The sequence below is a fragment of the Tarenaya hassleriana genome, unplaced genomic scaffold, assembly GCF_000463585.1.
Source record: "Tarenaya hassleriana unplaced genomic scaffold, ASM46358v1 Cleome25, whole genome shotgun sequence".
Lineage (NCBI taxonomy): Eukaryota > Viridiplantae > Streptophyta > Magnoliopsida > Brassicales > Cleomaceae > Tarenaya > Tarenaya hassleriana.
The window spans coordinates 41,869-61,789 of NW_010965775.1; the positions used below are offsets into that span (position 1 = coordinate 41,869).

Here is a 19,921-nt window from a genome sequence, read left to right on the forward strand (position 1 = left end):
ATCTATATTACCATAACTGGACGAGATATCAATCAAGATATTCTTTTTTTTTTCTCTGCTACTAAGATTTCACACCCTTCCCCTCTTTCAGCTTTCAGTGTTCAAGTTATACGATTTTTTTTTCTTGACTCCTCTAACTAAAGATTGCATATACTATTTGTGGGTTTTCAAGCTAATCTGTTTAAGCCTCTGATTTCCTGCAGACCCTTATCTTAATACTGATGCGGGGACGATGTCTCCCTTTGAGCATGGAGAAGTATTTGTATTGGATGATGGTGGGGAGGTAACGCACCAGCTTTTCTGTTATTATTACGTCTTGTGTTTATCTGCTCCCGTTCTCATTTATTACTTTTCCATCCCGCCTTGATGAACTTGAACTCACGTTTAGGTGGACCTGGACCTTGGAAACTATGAACGGTTTCTAGACAGCACGTTAACCCGTGACAACAATATAACCACCGGAAAGATATATCAGGTAAAATATCACCTCATCAGTTGAGTAGGTCAAGTATTTTATGTAAGCTTTCTTACAGTACCAAGGTGCTAAGATTGTGCCTCTGATTTCCTGCAGTCAGTCATTGACAAGGAAAGGAAGGGGGACTATCTCGGAAAGACCGTACAGGTTTTGTACATTTATGCTGTTCTTAACTTCTCCGGCTCTAATTGGATTTGGCGTCTAAACTGAGCTTTTACATCTCTTAGGTTGTTCCACATATTACCGATGCCATCCAAGAATGGATAGAGCGCGTAGCTAATGTTCCTGTGGACGGAAAAGAAGGTTCTCCAGATGTCTGCGTAATTGAATTGGGTGGGACTATAGGTAATTTTCACGGGCAGATACCGCCTTTCATGGCTACTGTTTATCATATTTAGTTACAACGAAACACAAACTTTATTTCTGTTATGTCCCAGGTGATATTGAATCTATGCCCTTTATTGAAGCCCTTGGTCAGTTCTCTTATAGAGTAGGTGAGGCCTGTGCTCTATATTCGTTTGATATTCGGAGCATTTTGTTAGTGAATATTGTGGGATACCTTCTTCCCGTAAAGCTAGTTTCTTTACCGGCGTCCATATGATTGTTCTAGGACCTGGAAATTTCTGCTTGGTTCATGTCAGCCTCGTGCCTGTTCTTAGTGTTGTTGGTGAACAGGTATATTTCTATGGTTTCCAATTATCTATTGTTTGGGTCATCTCTTGCATTGATGCGTAACAATTTTATGTGAAAACTTGTGTTGCAGAAGACAAAACCAACCCAGCATAGCGTGCGAGGACTCAGGAGCCTTGGTTTGACGCCAAATATTCTAGCGTGTCGGAGCACAAAGGTATCTCATAAATGGTCACCACGACTATCCTTTGTTCTAGATGTTGGTTTTAACCATGGATTTCTGTTTTCCCCCTGTTCTTTTACTGTAACAGGCACTTGAAGACAATGTCAAGGCAAAACTCTCTCAATTTTGCCATGTGCCGGTATCTGTGATAACGATTCTTCATTCATTTTCTTATAAAACCATCTCACTAGCACCACAACCTTTCTCGTGCCTTTTCTGAGAGAAAACTGGTTGCTCTTTGTTTTTCCCCATGTCTTTCTAGGAGGAGAATATTGTAACTCTCTACGATGTTCCAAATATTTGGCATGTTCCACTGCTTTTAAGAGTAATTAAACATCTCTTTATTATTTCTGTGCTCTGTCTATAGTATCCCTGAAGCTTGTTGGTATGCTGATTGTGTTTCTTTTTGACTTTTGGTGTTAACTTCATCTTCAACAGGATCAAAAGGCTCATGACGCGATCCTGAAAGAATTGAACCTCCTTTGGTTTGTCTTTGGATCACCTTCTCTATATTTCTTCTCTTTGTGTAAAGTCTTTTCTGTGTTTGTTCTTTGTGTCATGGTTTGAGACTGCAGTTTATTTATCATGCCTTTCTGTTAGTAATCAATTGGTATGATTACAGCAATGCCATGGACCCTGACTTGACTGAGTGGACAGCAAGAACCAGAGTTTATGACACACTGCAGGATCCTGTTAGTAGTGGTTTCTGAATATTTTCCATACTCAGCCTGCTTTTTTAATGTGAATCACATATTATTCTATTTGGCTATATATTTCAGGTCAGAATTGCCATGGTTGGAAAGTACACAGGACTAAGTGATTCATACCTCTCTGTGTTGAAGGTGAGTAGGTAACTGTAAAATAAGTACAAATTTTAGCCCAACTTCTGTTTTCTGCCTTACGTCATTCACAGGTGGATGTTGGGAGTTATATGTAATAGTATTGAGGATTATAATAGTTGAGCTTTCTGGCACGCTTTTCACTGCAGGCCCTTTTGCATGCTTCTGTTGCATGTCGCAGGAAGCTTGTAATAGAGTGGGTTGCAGCTTGTGACCTCGAAGAGACTGCTATGGTAGAGGTCAGTATTGTCAGTAGTTCTGTCGCAGTATTACAATAATGGAAAAAACTTCCTTACATGTCCTTACTTTTTGTAAAACTTGCTAATGATATGATGGCAATTGCAGGCGCCGAATGTTCACATGGCTGCATGGAGTCTTTTGAAGGTAAGAAATTTTTTAATGGAGCATGGCCCTATTGATACATATGTTCCATTTAGTGTTGCCCTTTTGCAGGGTTCCGATGGTATTCTTGTACCAGGAGGGTTTGGTGATAGAGGAGTGCAGGGAAAGATACTTGCTATAAAGTATGCTCGTGAGAACAAGGTTCCATTCTTGGGGATATGTCTGGGAATGCAATTATCTGTTGTCGAGTTTGCCCGCTCAGTTCTTGGTTTGCATGATGCAAATAGCACGGAGTTTGATCCTGAAACTTCAAGTCCTTGTGTCATATTTATGCCAGAGGTTTCTGGAGCCATACCCATATAGCTCTTCTCGTTTGACTGCTTTCTATTGTTCCAAGACTTTAATCTAAACTTGTTCTCTTTATTTAGGGATCCAAAACTCATATGGGGGGCACTATGCGGTTAGGGTCGAGAAGGACTTACTTTCAGGTTGCTGATTGCATATCTGCTAAGTTGTAAGGACATGACTCTCTCTGTATAACATGTATGATTCATTTTCATTGCCTCTTAAACTTTTCATGCCCATCTTTGTAGGTATGGTAATGCTAAGTTTGTCGATGAGCGACACCGACACAGATATGAGGTAGTAATGTTTCCCGTGCATCAGTGGCAATGCAGATCCTCCTTTCTTCTCTGTTTTTTTTTGGGGGGTGGGGGGTTTAAGGATGTCATCCCAGGAATTTAAAGAGACTTGCACTCTTTTGCAGGTAAACCCAGACATGACAACAGAAATCGAGAAGGCTGGCCTCTCGTTTGTTGGCAAGGATGAGACTGGGCGGCGTATGGAGGTAACATACCTGTGTTAGCATCTAGGCCTGGAATATTGAATGCAAGTTTTATTTACCTTGTATCTCATCATTATGCTGGCTTGCTGTTGTGCAGATTGTAGAATTACCTAGTCATCCATACTTTATGGGTGTTCAGTTCCACCCTGAATTCAAGTCTAGACCTGGAAAACCATCTGCAGTTTTCCTAGGTGACTTTTCACCATTTCCAGATCTTAGATAGTTTCTCTTAGATCTTGTCAACTGAAAGGTGTAATTAAATTGCACGCAGGTCTCATTGCAGCGGCGTCTGGGTGTTTAGAAGCTGTTGTGAGAACAAGTGGCCAAGGGGACAAAGTATTGGCAAATGGAGTTGCGAATGGAACACCAAAGGCTAAAGTCTATCAAAACAGAGGTGTGGGCAGGTCGTGGAGAGGGGCACCGGATGTATATAGCAATGGAAACGGGATTCACCATGATTGAAAACATCAGTGTTGATGGACGATGTTCAGTCTCTCGTGGTTTTGGCTTGAGTTAAGAGCTTTATCGTGGACAATCAGTAGTATCTCTACTTGTACAGCTGCTGAGTGTTTCAGAGTTTTGAGGAAAGGCTTTGGGTATACCGTTAGGAGTTGTGGTGGGGCGACATGGATTCCGTGTCTTTGCCTTTGGATGGCCCTAAAGGACGAGTGCTCAACATCTGTTGGCAGTAAATAATACTGCAGCATGATGAAGCAACTGTTTTTTTTAATTATCAATGAAAAACGCTTCTCTTCCCTAATGTGATCGTCTGCTGCTTGTCGTCTAATGGGGACACTAACTAGCCATTCTCTAAATCATGTACAAGCTCCGGCTATGCTGTCATGTTAGAAGTAATGTTGTAGGAGTGATGCCTGTCGTCCAACTTGTTCAAAATGTATACAACAGTTATATGGTATTTTGGGGGGGTCAAATGGCGCCTTTTTCAGATTCATGGATGAAAGAACACATTGAAGCTTGCGGATGATACCGGCGGCATGCATGATAGGGGAACGAACATATAACATTAATTAAGCCGATTTCCTTAAGTTGAGGTTAATATCGGGGCAGATGTTAAAGACCAAATTGTGACTTACATGAGGAGGTTACTTCTTAAGGCCAACGTTTGCTATGAAAACGTTGCAAATAAAAAGATTTTTTCTTCCAAGGAGTAGACCTTTTTTTATTCGAGATTCATGGAATTTTCATTATCCGGTCTCGCGATATTCCACAAACGCAAGGAGACCAAAAACCTGGATCAATTTTTTTCGAAACATTATAGATAAGAATCAAATTATTTAATTTTACTTTATTCTTTATAATATTATTTAGGTATATTTTTGCGTCAAATTTTCGAAACACTTTAATCTACGAAATTTCGAAATTTTTTACGAATAAATATATTTTCGGATAAAGACTTCAACCACGAATACAAACCTTGCGTAATCAAAACCAAGATAATATTCAAAAAATTCGTAGAAGTGAAATCGAAACCAGATAGAAAAAGCCCCAACCCTCTACTTATAAACATCTCGTCCCACTTTTTGAAGTCTATCGTCCTTGAGATACAAAAAGGAAGATTCCTGTCGTTACAAAAGGAATTAATTAGCGGTGGTAAAAAATAAAATATATTTATGAACATTTGGATCCATCCGTTCCATTGCTTTCACGAGCTCCACTTGGACTTTTTTTTATAAAAAAAAGCTAGCAAGAATCCAAATTGAGAAAACGACAAAAGACTTGATTACGACTTAAAAAGATATGCATTAAATTACTTTGCAAATGAGACACCATAATCCTCCAAACACGAACGAGCCACGGGATGACGCCACGTTCTAGCTTATCCAATCTGAACGGCTTGATTTAACCTCTTAGAAGTTTTCATGCACGTGATAAGATCCAAGAGCCGTGAATATTAGGGGCAGTATGGTCATTTTATATTGGTAATGCCGCGTGTTTTTTCTCGTGTTCGCAGCACACTTTTCAAGTAAAAAACGAGGAGAGCGTGACGGCGATTGTTGTGGCAATCGGTGTCTAATTACTTCTATCGCTGATAGAAGCAATGGTACAGATGATGTCTTCCAGACGCAAAGTGAAGCTGGAGGAGTTTCTCGATTCATGCGACCCTTCTTCCGTTCCTAAACGGTCCAAGTTCCTGGCGCTCACTTCTCTGCAGGTACCTCTTGCATATCTATGGTACAATATTGATGGGTTTAGTCGGTAATAATCAGTTTGGTCACTGGGATTCGAGTGTTGGTTGCAGTGTGGTGTGGAAGGAGGAGGATTGGGTCCTTTGGGTTTCATTCGGATGAGACTTTCTCAGCGAAATTCCTCAAACTGATAAGCTCAACTTCCTCAAGCTCTCTTCTTTCCCAAGGCCAAAACACTACTGAAAATCCGTGTCGTGTGAGTGCAGTACAAGTTGAGATACGAGGAGGACCTGGTGGGCAAATGTTATTTCGCAAAACACAAGCTTGTGTGGGAAACGCTTGATGGTGGTCTCGAGAGAACAAGATTGAGATACAGTGGTCAGATGTCGTTGCCATCAAAGCCAATTACTCTCATGATGGACCCGACACCCTGGATGTTGTGGTACTTCACTTCTGCCGATGATGGTGAATTTTCTTTGCAGTTGGCAAGGCCGCCCCTTTTCTCCAGGGAGACAAATCCTCAGCCAAGGAAACATACTTTGTGGAAGGCCACTTCTGGTTTCACTGGTGGTCAAGCCAGCTTGAATAAGTTAGTTAATCACACCTTCTGCTCTGTATCTCAGGGAGTTTTTCCTTTTACTTTGTTTCCGTGGGATTGGATTGTATGGTTTCTGATGTTTTCGCTCACTCGCTCTAGGTGCCATGTCCTGCAGTGTCCACCGGGTCTCTTAGGCAGGCATTTGGAAAAGCTTATTCAATGTGATCCGCAGCTACACTTTCTCAGCCAACAGCCAGAGATCTTTCTAGAGTCCCCATATATCTTGAATCCAGATCTTCATTATATGATGATACTAATGAATCAGCCAGTATCCCGACACTGGAGATTGGTCTTCCATCCACGGCTCCTGCTACTCAAACACCTTCCTCAGTAGATGACTGCAAGTTTTCCAATGGAGTTCCAGAGGATGTTTGCCTAGCAATTCCTTCAACTAGCTCAGGTAAACCATGGGCTTCTTCTGCAAATGTACATTTTTTTTGCTTGTGATTGTCATAAGTTTTATCTAATTCTAGTGATAGATACACGCACAATTGAGAACTTTCGGGGCAGCAGGAGGAAGGGATGGGGGCAAGATGACTGCACGACGACGGGGATCCATCCGTCAGCATCTGTAAGTGATCTGTTGAGTCGCATTGGACACTGCATATCCCAAGCAATGGCATCTGGAAATCCCATGTTTTCGGAGGACAACCTGCAAAACAAAGTCACCACGAGGGAGATTGCCCAGTGCCTGCTGAATGATACAATGCTTGTATCTACCTCAGATGAACAGATAATGTCAATAGTGAATTCTCTTTGTTTCTTGCTGCAAAAGGGCAGTTCCTTGAATGCAGGGGAAAGCAAGGGGTTTGGCATTTGATTGGCAAATCCGAAAGAAGATGAGCAGTTGGGTACAATCCCTAGGAACGAGTCCCCGAGTGATATTCTTCCGAGGATCGCGTCTCTGCCTCAGTTTTTGTACGCCATCTCTGAAAATTATTGAGAACCAAGCATAAACACTATACAGGACATGCAGAGGAGTAATGTTAAAGAATCCCTTGTCTGCTTTGTCATGTAATTGTTACTCCGTAGCTGTTCTTGTGTAATGCTAGTTGTTCTGCAGACAACATAATATGAGCAGAATTACTGGTGGTGTTCTGTTAAGGTTCAGAATCTGAAACTCAATTTTCCAACACAAATCGAGCCTTTATTCCTTACCGAAAACCTGAATACAACTTTGGATGATCTTGTTTTATAAGAGTATTTTAACTCTCATTCCCCAAACAAATCCTAACCCTTTCTGAAACTTCGGCATTCTCTTTTCGCCTATATCTAATCTGTATTTATAACTATTCATTGCCGAAACTACTAACTAACTAATACTAACAGCCAAAACAACCCATACTTACTATCGTCCAGATTCAATGAATCTACCTAAACCATACACCTAAACCATACATCTATCAATACCGCCCCCTGAGTTTCAACTTGTCCTCAAGAATCTGGAATTCGTTCATTCAAATCCTCTTCAACTTCTAACTTTCCGACCGTAGTATAATGGCTGGCCAAAATCTGCTTAAGCTCCTCCAGCCATTCCAAGTTTGCCAAAAGTTGTTTTGGATTCGGAGCTGGCTTGAACTCATTTCCAATGGCATGCTTCCGCAATTTCTGATATGTCCTGTTTGCCCAATATGATTGTTTGTCAATCTAAACCGCCGAAATATCCCTTTCTCTGACTGAAACACAGCTCTACCAAGAATTGCATCATCACATGTCTTCCTCCTCAGCTCTATACGAGTGCCACAACGATCATAAGAGTCTAAAAAATTCTCAATCATTGCACTTCCCAATTTGTTTCTGGCCATTGAACAACATCAAAGCTTCCCCAGCCAAACCTGTAGAATCTAGGTAAGACATCTCCTTGTCATTACAACCACCAAATCCAAAGTACCTTTCGGTTTTGACATCCCATTCCAGAATGAAGCTGTCATCGAACACCGAAATTGTCGTCTTCTTCATGTGTGAATTAGCCTTCCCGATGAATCAATCTGAAAGAGATTTGTTCTGTAGTCCCCCATCACCTGAATCTGTAAACCCAGCCGTTGGCTGCATCTTTGGGACTTTGTCACGATCAATCGACAAGTCTCCGATCGGCATGTTCTGGTCATGATTAGCCTCTACGCGATCGACGAACGCGATCGGTATCACCTTGAGGTGCGAACTATTGTTTCCTATGAATCGTTCCTGTTGCTGCACATCGCCTTCTTCTTTTGGCTGCGGAATCACCTCTTGAACCTCCGGAAGGTTTTTCGGTGCTGGATCGCTATCGATTTGCGGATCTAGATCACGATTTGTCTGCGTCTTGTCGGCTACCGTTGCTAGCGCCGGATTTGACCTAGTTGTCGAATTCCGACGATCGCGATCGGACTCCATCCATCGACACAGCTTCGAAAACATTTCCTCTATTCTGTCCCACTGCGCCATTCGTTGCTCATGGGTTTCTGCCATTTCCGATTGAAGACGGGCTCTGATACCAATCTGTTAAGGTTCAAAATCTGAAACTCAACTTTCCAATGTAAATCGAGCCTTTATTCCTCACCGAAAACCTGAGTACAACTTTGGATGATCTTGTTTTATGAGAGGATCCTAACTCTCATTCCCCAGACAAACCCTAATCCTTTCTGAAACTACTGCGTTCTCTTTTCTCCTCTATCTAATCTGTATTCATTGCCGAAACTACTAACTAACTAATACTAACAGCCAAAACATCAAAACTAACTATAGTCCAGATTCAATGAATCTACCAACCATACATCTATCATGTTCATCCAGTTTTCAGGGAATCCGTTCAATCGTTTAGATAGTTTTGAAGAATCTATTTGAACTCTCGGAAAACCAAGAAAATAAAAGAACCAACCATAGCATATGTGTTTGTATCATTTGAATTTTCGTTTTGGTGAAAACCCCCAACACATTTCCGCCTGTGCGATATTGACATGTTGAAAGTATCACCGAGACCGGTACACTTCCAATCCACCAGAATGAGGTCAGAGAGAAAATTTTGCACACTTCAACCGTCCACCTGTCCTCCTTCCCCTGTTTCTCTTAAAAGCCGAATGACCCTTTTGAATTCGTTTCAATCTGCCCGATCTAATCACGACTTTATCCTAACAGCTCGGAATTGCTTTGTTTCCTCTGCGTTGCTGAGGCCTCATTAGCAACAACTCTGGAGGCTGGCTAGTTCCACAGATACGACCAAAATAGTACAGAGGATCAACGTAGCAAGATGATGAAGCCACGATTCCTTTCATACTCTTTGGCTGGACAAGTTTTATGAAATCCCCGATCTCCTCAAAGCATGAATGATCAGAGTACTGGACTGAATACATGTAATCGTGGAATTTATGCACCGTCTGCAAATTTTTTTTCCTGGGGCCATTTGTATTCTTTCTTGCATTATAACTAGCCGTTATAAGAGAACCAGACAGATTTGCATCTCCTCCATAGGTTCTCTTCACCCATGGGAGGCCAGATGGCATGATGCCAATAGTTGGACACATCGTATTTAGCTCCACAAGGGTCTGAATGCTAAAACTCTGACGAGGAACAGCCCGTACTCTGGTCAGAGTGGTGTCAGTTGTGAATATGTCTTTGAATCCAAGAAGATGCATGGTGTGAAGACGCTCTGGCCAAACCCAAATCTAGGGAAGAAAACAAAAACAAGAAAGGAATTAATTCTCCATCAACCTGAAAGTCCCCAAGGATATCATAATACCGGATGTATTATCCTTTACTGCAAGCATGAGTAGGATAGCCCATTCACAGATTCAAAAGTTCAAACCAGACATGATGCAGACAAAGCATTGCTTATCAGGGTTGCAAATGGTATACCATGATCATGAGCAGACGATAAAAGGAACGACAGGGATATCAGAGCAAGTATGGGCAGGATAAACAGAAGAAAGCTTTATATTCATTTCCATGAAAATTAAATATAACCTTGGTATTCAGAATGCGTGAAATGCGAACGAGCAATTCTTCTTTGCCTAGAGAATCGACTCCAATGATGATATCATGGGAAGGATGCGAGGCGATTATATCAGCAACCTGCGAGGAATCAAAATGATAAGAGAGGGCAATAACGCCAACTCTGGGTAATGTTTTTTTTGGACGAAAAAAAATGAAGAGCGAACCAGAGGGGCAATCAAATGACGGGAAGGGAAATTGTAGATCGGATTGCAGTAAGTGTTATCCAAGTAAAGAACGTCGACGGGAAAGTGGTTGATAGCATCGGCGAGGGTGGCCTTGGCATCATCACACTCCGAGTCCCAGCGGAAGTCTCCCGTGTAGAGAAAGCATCCGAAATCCCCCCGAAACAGGAACATCACAGAACCTAGTTAATTAGAAATCGAATCTGGACCAAAATTAGTAAATCCAAGGAGAGGGACAACATTACAGCAGAGATGGAATACGATATGAACCAGGACAGTGGTGAGCATCAATGGCCATGAAGTGGAAGGTGAAGGCGTCGCCGGACGCAGGAGTTCGGAGGGAAAGGGAGATCCAAGAGGAGAGAGTGACGACGCGGATCAAGGAGAGATCGAAGGCGGGAAACCGAGAGGGAAAAAGAGAAGCAGTGGTGGGAGAGCAGAAGAGAGGGCCATTGGACCATTTGGAGCAGAGGCCTCTCGTGTTGTCCGAGTGCATGTGAGTCAGGAAGTATGCTTCGCTACCTCTCTTCCACCGATCCACCGATATCAATCCGCTCTCCATTCCCCACCACCGAGTGTGTGTATGTCTTCTTCTAAATCTAGGATATATTGGTACCAGGGGTGTCAATACCACCCGAAGCCCGACCCGAAACTCGTCCGAAAAATTAAACGCTGGACCTAATAATATAGATCTGGTAAATAAATAGACGGATCCACTCGATCCGAAAAAGTTAAGACCGAATCGAGTTCGCCCCGAAATTCACCCGCCCCGTCCATTTAACCCGAAAAAATATTATATTATTCATTTGAGATTTAATACCACATAACATTCTATAAAACTTTTATTTGTATGTTATATGTATATATATTTATATTTCAAAGCAATTTGATTAATATATATTAAACTTATTATATATATATATATATTATTAAACAATTTAATTAGATTTTGGTTTAATTAATTTATATATATATATTTATATTAAATTTAATTTTTTTAATTATAATTGATATGGACGAAAATTTGTTATTGTTTTTTTAAAAATTGTTAAATTATTATTATTATTGTTATTATTATTATTATTATTATTATTATTATTATTATTATATATTAATATTTATTTTTTTATTAAATAGAAAAAACCCGAAATCCGGTCCGAACCCGCTCGAAGCCCTATAGGGTCGGATTCCGGGCCACCGATCATAAACCCGAAAAATAAATGGACGGGCTGACCCGTCCAAAAAATTCGAAGCCGAACTAAGCCCGGCTCGAACCCGGCCCAACCCGCCCATTTTACACCCCTAATTGGTAGGGAAAAGAATCAAAAGTGAAAACCTTCTTTTAAAATAGATTTTCGGATAGTTTTGCACGAAGAAAATGAGCAAAACTGAATTACATCAGGCAATGATTTTTATAAATATGATATTAAATGAAAGTATTGAAATTTTATTTTATTTCATAACCCACACCAATTTAATAAAAATCAATACATCCATTTGATTTCAATTTTTTCCAGTGATCCACGTAAAAAGATAAATTAAATTACAATTTTCCGAAAGAGAATTTCCGGTGTCACTCTGCATCCAGATATTGACATAGCATGCCATCTCAAAAAATTAGCCATATCATGAGACACGTCACCTCACACGTCATTCAATCGGTTCACTCAAAACGGTTTAAATATCAATTATGGTGTTTATTTAGGATATTTTACTCAAATGAACCACTTGGGTCGCAAGCAGTAATTTCGCTTAAAAAGATAAATTTTTTTTTTTTACTTTTATACCACTTTTCAGTTGAAAATGTCTGAAATATCTTTTTTTTTTTCATTTTTTTGCGACTTTATTACGACTAAAGTATAACTAATATACAACTAAAATAAGAAGTAGTTATGATAGTATGAATATGAAGGTGGTAAAAAAAAACGTAGTTATTTTAAAAAATTGATAGATGAATTTTTTGTCACCTTGTTTAGAATCAATTGCAACTATATTTAGAATTAATTACGAAGTCGCAATAACAAAGTTGTTTTCGACCGAACAAATTACACGGATTCATTAAGGGTATACCGTCTTTTCAAAAAAATTTAATACCTTATGTTTTCGGAGGTGTACCTCTCAAATTCGTGCGACCCTAGTCGGTCATCTCAGTAAAATGCCCGTTTATTTAATCAGATTTAAAAAAAAAGAATTTAGGGTTTCGATGGACAAAAATTTCGAATTTTCCTTTCAGCTCTCCTCCTCTCCTTTCCTCCTCTGTTCGAAGGTTCCTCCGGTCCGGTCGACGGTCGCATCTGACGGTCTCAGTGGTGCTCGTCGTTCGCCGACGACTCTCCTCTCCTCACATCCTCTCCTCCTCTGCTCGACGACTCATCAGCTTTCGGCGCAAGAACTCCGGTGGCTAGTGACTACTGCGCGACTCCTCCGGCGATTTCATCTCAGTTTTCGCTTGTTAGGTACAAGAAATTTGCAGGTAGATTGTTTGATAAAACTAGATAAACCGATGACCTGGGAAACTTTCGATAGTTCGATAGTTCATTGTTTCGATAGTTATGGGTTCATAGCTTCGATAGTTGCACAACTAGATGCATAGTGGGAGTTGAATTTGTGGAATGTAGTATACCCAGGATAGATATAGAAAGTGATCCATCGGTGTAACGTTAAAATGTTGAATATAAATATGTAGAATGAGTTATAAATCGGAAGGAACTTCAAAATGTAGTGGGAGTTCAAATTTCACAAAAGCAAACGCTAGCCCGCATAAAGAATTCCCACAGCAATGCGAATGTGAAGGTCATATCGTGAGATTGACTTCAAAAACCCAAAACAATCCCGGAAGACTTTTTTCCGATGTGCAAATCAAGAGGTATATTTGTAAATTATAGAGAATGAGAGACAAAGATAGCGGCCAGTATAATGCCGAGATAGACTTAAGAGACCAAAGCTGTATAATGCTCTGTTTCTTCTATATTGAAATTCTGAATCTGTACAACCTAAATAAAGAAGAAGAACTTGATCCTAAGGTAACTAGTATATTACAAACAAGATTTAAGGAAAAGACAAATGTAAAAAGGGAAATACTTATATATGAAGAGATCCTAGATAGCCAAGATTGTAGTTCTAGGATATTACCATAACTGGACGAGATATCAGTCAAGATATTCTTTCTATTAACTCAGATTGATCAGAACATGTGTCAGCTTGTTACATCTTCTTCGACATTCCCCCTCAAGCTTGGCTTGTGGGGATCGACAAGTCCAAGCTTGGAGAGTGTGGCTTCATGGTTCTTGGCGTTTGGAGCTTTGGTGAACAAATCTGCGAGTTGATTTTCGCTTCTAGTGTATGGAGTCGATATGATTCATTATGTAACCTTTTCATGAACGAAGTGACAATCTATCTCGATGTGCTTGGTTCGTTCATGGAACACGGGATTGGCGACAATGTGGATTACCGCTTGATTATCGCAGAACAGAGGTATTGGACTGTCTGAATGAATACCAAGGTCTCCGAGTAAGGCTTTGAGCCAAATGATCTCACTCGTAGCCGTAGCCATTGCACGATATTCTGCCTCGGCACTGGATCGAGCAACAACGTTTTGTTTCTTGCTCTTCCAAGTGGTGAGATTCCCTCCAATGAAAGTGCAGTATCCCGAGGTTGATTTCCTATCTTGTTGGTCTCCAGCCCAATCCGCATCGCAGTATCTCACAATGTCAACTCGATTGTTTCGGTTCATCCATACTCCTTTCCCGGGGGCACCTTTGAGGTACTTCAAGATCCGCTCAACCATGGTCCAATGTCGATGAAGCGGAGCATGCATAAATTGACTAACCTGTCCAACAGCAAATGACAAGTCAGGGCGTGTAATAGTCAAGTATATGAGCTTACCGACAATTTTCCGATAGCGTTCGGGGTCTTCTATTGGTTCCCCCTCCGGTAGATACTTGTAACCAGCTTCGATAGGAGTCTTGAATGGTTTAGCTCCCAATTTTCCTGCACTACTTAAGAGATCAAGTGTATACTTCCGTTGGGAAAGGAATAATCCATTATTCGATCGATTCACTTCTATGCCAAGGAAGTACGTTAGTTCACCCAAATCTTTGATATCAAAAGAGCAATGTAAGAGTTGTTTATTGTGTTCTATACCATTGACATCGTTTCCTGAGATGATAATATCATCTACATATACTAATAGAACAACAATACCTCTCTCGGATGTGAATGTGAATAAGGAGTGATCACTTTCACTCCTCTTGAAGTCATGGTTGATTAAGGCTTCATGTAGCTTAGCATACCATTGGCGAGGAGATTGTTTAAGGCCGTATAGTGCCTTTTTGAGCTTGCACACCTTATTTCCTCCAAGAGATTGTTGTAGTCCCGGTGATAAATCCATGTATATTTCCTCCTCAAGATCTCCTTGGAGGAATGCGTTTTTCACATCCATTTTCCAAAGCTGCCAATTCAAGTTAGTAGCAATTGAAAGAATGACTCTTACAGTTAGTAGTTTGGCTACGGGTGCAAATGTATCATTGTAGTCCTCTCCATATGTTTGGGTGTAGCCTTTAGCTACTAACCGATCTTTGTGTCTTTCGATTTCTCCGTTGCTGTGATATTTGATTTTGAATATCCACTTCCATCCCACTGTTTGTTTGTGTTCTGGAAGAGTGACAATGTCCCATGTCTCATTTCTTTGTAAGGCCGAGATCTCCTCTGCCATTGCTTTCTGCCATACCTCTTGTTGATTGGCTTCTTCGAATGTTTGAGGTTCTGTATCCTCGTCTAGTTTGCTCAAGAATGTTTGATGAATAGTAGGCAAATGACTTATGGTACAGAACTGTTGAATTGGGTGTGTTACCGTATAGCCATTGTTGTTTTGGATCAACTTGTATGTTGGTTTCCTTGATCTGGAACTTCTGCGTAATGGAATGGTTGAGGATCTGGCAAGTCTGATGCCCCTTGTCGGATTAGTAGGAGGATGTAGAGCTGATGTGAGATCAATGTCTGTGTGGTCAGATTCATGATGAATCTGGTCTGGTACTTCTTCTCCCCTGTTCTCGATATTAGGCAGATTAACTTCAGCAGAGGTCTGAGGGTTGTATGTGTTACCTGGTTCAGAGGTTGTGTCTGTATTTGAGTCCTCGCGAAACTGTTCATCTCTGTCAGATTGCTGAGATCGAGCTTCCTCTTCATTCAACAACAACTTGAGAGTATTAGAATAGTCTGGTCCAGGTTCTGTGACAGCTTCTAGTTCTTGCCATTCTCTGTTATTAAAATAACTGACATCTTCCAAGAATCTTACATCCCTTGATACATATAGACGTCTGGTGTTGGGTTCGCACTTATAACCCTTTTGTCTTGTTGAATAACCAAGAAACACACATCTGATACTCTTAAGATCCAGCTTGTTTCTCTGGCTTTCTGGGACAAGAACATAACACATATATCCAAAGATTTTAAGGAAGTCAACATAGGGACGAGTTTGGTTAAGTACCTCAAAGGGAGATAAATTCTGCAGCACTTTGGTGGGTAATCTGTTAATCAGATAGCAAACTGTCATAACAGCATCACATCAGAACCGCTTAGGTACATGTCTGTGGAACATCAAAGCTCTGGCAACTTCCATGAGATGCCTATTTTTCCTCTCTGCTACGCCATTCTGCTGAGGCGTATGGGCGCACGATGATTGATGTTCAATGTCCTGAGTTGCAAAGTAATCCTTGAACCGAGAGTTGATGTATTCTCCTCCGTTGTCTGATCGGAAACACTTCAGGTTTGCGCCGTATTGCATTCTGATGTATGCATGAAACCTAAGAAAAGCATCAAATACTTTGCCTTTCGTTTTCAACATTGTTAGCCATGTGTATTTGGACTTTTCATCAATGAAACTCATAAAATATTTGTAATTTTCTCTAGAAGCACAAGGAGAAGACCACACATCTGAATGCACTAGATCAAAACAGTTTTCATAAGTTGTTTTCGAAACAGGAAATACAGCTCGGCAATGCTTGCCTAAAATGCAAGCTTCACAGTTATTGTGATAAAAAACAACATTGGGAAATAAAATTTTTAAAGCTTGAGAGTGAGGGTGACCCAATCTGGCATGCCAGATTGAGTTTAATGCTACTTCTGCAGGTTTGGATTTCAGTTCGAGAAGATACAGTCCATTGGCAGTTCTTCCGTGAGCGATAATCTTCCCTGTTTTAATATCCTGAAAGTAAACACCGTTAGGACCAAAAACTGCTTTGCAATCGAGATCTTTAGCCACTTTATAAACGGACAATAGATTGTTGGTAAAATGTGGAACATATAAAGCTTCTGTCTCAGAGTTACAAAGTTTCAGTTTTCCAATTCCTTTAATTGGTACTTGATGTCCGTTAGCTACTGAGACAGATCCTGATGCATTTGTCAGATTCGATAGCAATTTTTGATTGTAAATCATGTGACTAGTTTCTCTAGAATCAATTATCACATCATTACCAGTAATAGAAGTTAGAGATACATTACCGAGATCCTTGGAGGCAATAATTTTGGAGATATTTGAGGTGAAATTCTGCATCATTGCCTCTAGATCCAGTTTGGTGACATATTCACCAGTTGATGTTTTGAAGGCAGTGTCCAAGGTGATCTGGCCTTCGTCAGATGGATGTTCTCCTGCTAATCTGGCCTTTTCAAAAGAAGGTCTAGAGGTAGCATACCTTTGAGGCTTGAGGTGTGGATATAGACTCCAACATTTGTCCTTCGAGTGCCCCTTACGCTTGCAATGATCACAGTAGTAAGATTTGCGTTCATTTGCTGACTTGTATTGGACATCTTTGTGTGCAATCTCACTTGTTCCAGAGAAGAGACTCTTTCCTTCACTCCTCTTGAAGTCATGGTTGATTAAGGCTTCATGTAGCTTAGCATACCATTGGCGAGGAGATTGTTTAAGGCCGTATAGTGCCTTTTTGAGCTTGCACACCTTATTTCCTCCAAGAGATTGTTGTAGTCCCGGTGATAAATCCATGTATATTTCCTCCTCTCCCATAATATGGATTGAATGAGAGTTATGTAGGAGTCGTTGAGTGCAAACAGCAGAGCAAAGATTTTGTCTTGCTCATGGTGCTCCAGTTCGGTCTTATCAGTGGGAGGGGCTCTGAGTTCTCTGAATTCCGACCACAAAGCCGTGAATTCTCCAAGTAATGTTTGAAACGACTTTTCCTCCTGACGTAGAGAATATATCTTGCTTTTTACCTCATAGATCATGCTAATATTGGATATGTTCCCAAACAAATCCTTAAGAGTATCCCAAAGGAGTTTGGCATACTCAATGTGATTGAAAGATGCCAGGATCGATGCCTCAAAAGAGCTTTGCAGGACTGTGACCACCGTGTGATCTTCCTGCAACCACTTCAGGTTTTGTTCTGACAGAGGTGCTGCAGATGTTTCATTGAGTTCCTTGGTGGTGATGACATGATCCCACCATCCTTTACTTTTCAGAAACATCTTGGCAGACCTCGACCAACTGAGATAATTGTCACCAGTGAGAGTGACAAGAATGATTTTGACAACAGAAGTGTCCATTATCAAAGATTCTGAAAGTATGGCAAGACGGAAAAATAAAGAAAGCGATGAAAGTTTCAGGCCCCGAGAGGCTCTGATACCATGTAAATTATAGAGAATGAGAGAGAGATAGCGGCCAGTATAATGCCGAGATAGACTTAAGAGACCAAAGTTGTATAATGCTCTGTTTCTTCTATATTGAAATTCTGAATCTGTACAACCTAAATAGAGAAGAAGAACTTGATCCTAAGGTAACTAGTATATTACAAACAAGATTTAAGGAAAAGACAAATGTAAAAAGGGAAATACATATATATGAAGAGATCCTAGATAGCCAATATTGTAGTTCTAGGATATTACCATAACTGGACGAGATATCAATCAAGATATTCTTGCTTTTAACTCAGATTGATCAGAACATGTGTCAACTTGTTACATCTTCTTCTTCGACAATATTTTAATCATTAAAGAATGGTTATTGCGGTATAAATATTTGTTTTGGATGCCGACATTAAGAGATATTGTTTTCATTTTGTTTTATGGGAACCAATGCATATTCAAATGGGGCAATGAAGATATGATCGAAGAAATTGAGGATTTGAAAAGTGACTATCATACACTACAAGGGGAAATGGAAAAATTGGAAGACATTGAAAAGAAAGTGCAAAACTACATTGCCTAAGAGAAAAAAAATCGAAGTATTGACAATCGAGTTGAAATCTACAAAGGTAAAGTGGACAAAATCGAAGTCTTGTCAATGGAGTTGCAAAACTACAAAGCTAAAGTGGATAAAATGGAAGACTACATATACAAGTTTGTATTTATCTTTGGGTTGTTATGTATTTGTACTACTATGGTATATCTAGGTTTTAAATTTTAGATGTATTTATGACGATTGACAACTTATTTTGTGACTTTTATAGTTTGAACCCCTTTTGTATTGGATTTGCATATGTCGGATGAAGTTGTATGAAACAATGGTTTTGTTGTTGTAGTTTGAACCCCTTTTGTATTGTTGTATGTATTGTCGGATTGGATAGTGTTCCAACATAACATAATTTGTCGGAACTAACATTATGATCCAACGCATGTAGATAAATCCAACACTAGCATTCATTCCAACATTACATGTCTAAAACAACATAATTCAACAGACCAACATTAATCGTGTCTAAAACAACATAATTTGTCCAACCAACATTAACCGAGTCTAAAACAACATAATTTGTCTGAAGATAACATCCAACCATATATAACATCTAACCAAAACGTATCCTTGAAAATTACATGGAACCCATAACTTCTTCCAACAATCATCATGTTCTCGGAGGTCCATCGCCTTGAATATAAAAAGTTAGTCACCAATATATATTTCAGGGTTTATGTGCTAAAATGTGTTGGGTTCCCTTCGGGTTTCTAGCATGCGATCTCATCGATCTAGGGTTTGGATTCTAGGTTTCACGCAGCGGAAGGAAAGATCTAAACCTAGCCAAACGTCACACAAAACCAATTGTGTAATAACCCGAACAATCGTGTATATCGTCGTGGGATTCGAATACTTACCTCGTTCTTTCAAGATCTGGAAGTATCAATCGATCCAGGGCCTGTTTTAATCACCAAGAGTTGAAAGCACAACTCCTCTACACGTATCCACACCGGCGGGATGAATTCCAACGCTTTGGAACGTATCTGCTAGGATTTGTGAAGAGAAAACCGATGTCCTTGACTTGGAATCGATATTCCAATCACTAGAACTCAAAATCAAGCTTCTCTAAGCTCTAATGAGTGTCTTGGACGTCTGAGGTTCATTCTCTAGGGTTTGTGGCGGCTCTCACATTAATTAGAGTTGCCCAAAACCCTTAAAACGCGAAATAGGAAATCTGCCCGAAAGTCGGGACCGTCCGGTCTAAGTCTTGGACCGGACGGTCTGGCTTTCCACGTGGAACGGACGTTCCGCTGTCCCTCGCAGAACGGACGGTCTTGATGCCTGGACCGTCCGGTCTACACCTGGACCGGACGGTCTGGCCTTTTGCGGAACGGTTGGTCCGTTCCTCAGCAGAACGAACGAACATCATGGCTGGACCGTCCGTTCCAGACTTGGAACGGACGGTCTGGCCGTCTGGAACTCTTCCAGCT

General features: G+C 40.5%; 2 protein-coding genes and 1 long non-coding RNA gene across 4 annotated transcripts in view; 2 read left to right on the forward strand and 1 right to left on the reverse strand.

Annotated features, from left to right (window-relative positions):
• LOC104816140 (CTP synthase) overlaps positions 1-4,113 on the forward strand; it is a 4,552-nt gene extending 439 nt beyond the window's left edge. Inside the window, exons 2-21 of the mRNA XM_010544812.1 lie at positions 204-283; positions 389-475; positions 572-622; positions 703-820; positions 913-969; positions 1,086-1,150; positions 1,239-1,322; positions 1,417-1,467; positions 1,591-1,653; positions 1,767-1,813; positions 1,951-2,020; positions 2,108-2,170; positions 2,317-2,406; positions 2,513-2,551; positions 2,621-2,848; positions 2,938-3,023; positions 3,103-3,151; positions 3,276-3,356; positions 3,451-3,544; positions 3,625-4,113. Coding sequence (XP_010543114.1) covers positions 204-283; positions 389-475; positions 572-622; positions 703-820; positions 913-969; positions 1,086-1,150; positions 1,239-1,322; positions 1,417-1,467; positions 1,591-1,653; positions 1,767-1,813; positions 1,951-2,020; positions 2,108-2,170; positions 2,317-2,406; positions 2,513-2,551; positions 2,621-2,848; positions 2,938-3,023; positions 3,103-3,151; positions 3,276-3,356; positions 3,451-3,544; positions 3,625-3,815 — 1,694 coding nt within the window. The 3' untranslated portion in view covers positions 3,816-4,113. The remainder of the gene's footprint in view (positions 1-203; positions 284-388; positions 476-571; positions 623-702; positions 821-912; positions 970-1,085; positions 1,151-1,238; positions 1,323-1,416; positions 1,468-1,590; positions 1,654-1,766; positions 1,814-1,950; positions 2,021-2,107; positions 2,171-2,316; positions 2,407-2,512; positions 2,552-2,620; positions 2,849-2,937; positions 3,024-3,102; positions 3,152-3,275; positions 3,357-3,450; positions 3,545-3,624) is intronic.
• A 1,087-nt stretch (positions 4,114-5,200) lies between these two features.
• Positions 5,201-7,218, forward strand: LOC104816142. Of its 2 annotated transcripts, XR_772238.2 has the most exons (5): positions 5,201-5,526; positions 5,614-5,878; positions 5,983-6,089; positions 6,198-6,498; positions 6,572-7,218. It is a non-coding gene; the product is annotated as an uncharacterized LOC104816142 (long non-coding RNA). The 2 variants fall into 2 exon arrangements; XR_772237.2 differs by having other exon boundaries at positions 5,204-5,526; positions 5,614-6,089.
• A 1,675-nt stretch (positions 7,219-8,893) lies between these two features.
• On the reverse strand, positions 8,894-10,856 carry LOC104816143 (5' exonuclease Apollo). The gene is made up of 4 exons (XM_010544813.2): positions 10,520-10,856; positions 10,232-10,431; positions 10,038-10,145; positions 8,894-9,739 (listed from the first exon to the last, which is right to left on the reverse strand). The coding sequence occupies exons 1-4, from the start codon at positions 10,809-10,811 to the stop codon at positions 9,206-9,208; spliced, it is 1,134 nt and encodes a 377-aa protein (XP_010543115.1). The 5' UTR covers positions 10,812-10,856; the 3' UTR covers positions 8,894-9,205.
• Between the last annotated feature and the right edge of the window lie 9,065 nt (positions 10,857-19,921).